This window comes from Eimeria mitis, genomic scaffold (genome assembly GCF_000499745.2).
Source record: "Eimeria mitis Houghton genomic scaffold, Emh_scaff472, whole genome shotgun sequence".
In the NCBI taxonomy this organism is placed as follows: domain Eukaryota; phylum Apicomplexa; class Conoidasida; order Eucoccidiorida; family Eimeriidae; genus Eimeria; species Eimeria mitis.
Genome location: NW_013573023.1, coordinates 14,812 through 15,041, shown reverse-complemented (window position 1 = coordinate 15,041; position 230 = coordinate 14,812). Strand labels below are relative to the sequence as shown.

Genomic DNA, 230 nt, shown 5'->3' with positions numbered 1-230 from the left:
GCAGCATCCGTCAGCAGCGGCTGCTGCAGCAGCGGGGAGAGGTCAACGCGAGCTTCTCCTAGGCAGCAACATGCTGCTGCTGCCACCTCGCTGCTGCTGCTGCTGCTGCTGCTGCTGCTGCTGCTGCTGCTGCACACCTGCAGCAGCAAAGGTGCTGCAGCAAGAGACTGCTGCAGCTGCTCGGCTGTCGCCCTCATCGTGTACTCGCACAGCCCGTCCGGCAGCTCCAC

The 230-nt window shown here is 65.2% G+C and overlaps 1 protein-coding gene across 1 annotated transcript in view; it reads right to left on the bottom strand.

The window, feature by feature from the left end:
* The window catches only part of EMH_0013460 (uncharacterized protein), a gene marked incomplete at both ends in the record, with an annotated part of 8,495 nt that overhangs the window by 3,392 nt on the left and 4,873 nt on the right, over positions 1-230 (bottom strand). Inside the window, one exon of the mRNA XM_013499833.1 lies at positions 138-230. Coding sequence (XP_013355287.1) covers positions 138-230 — 93 coding nt within the window. The remainder of the gene's footprint in view (positions 1-137) is intronic.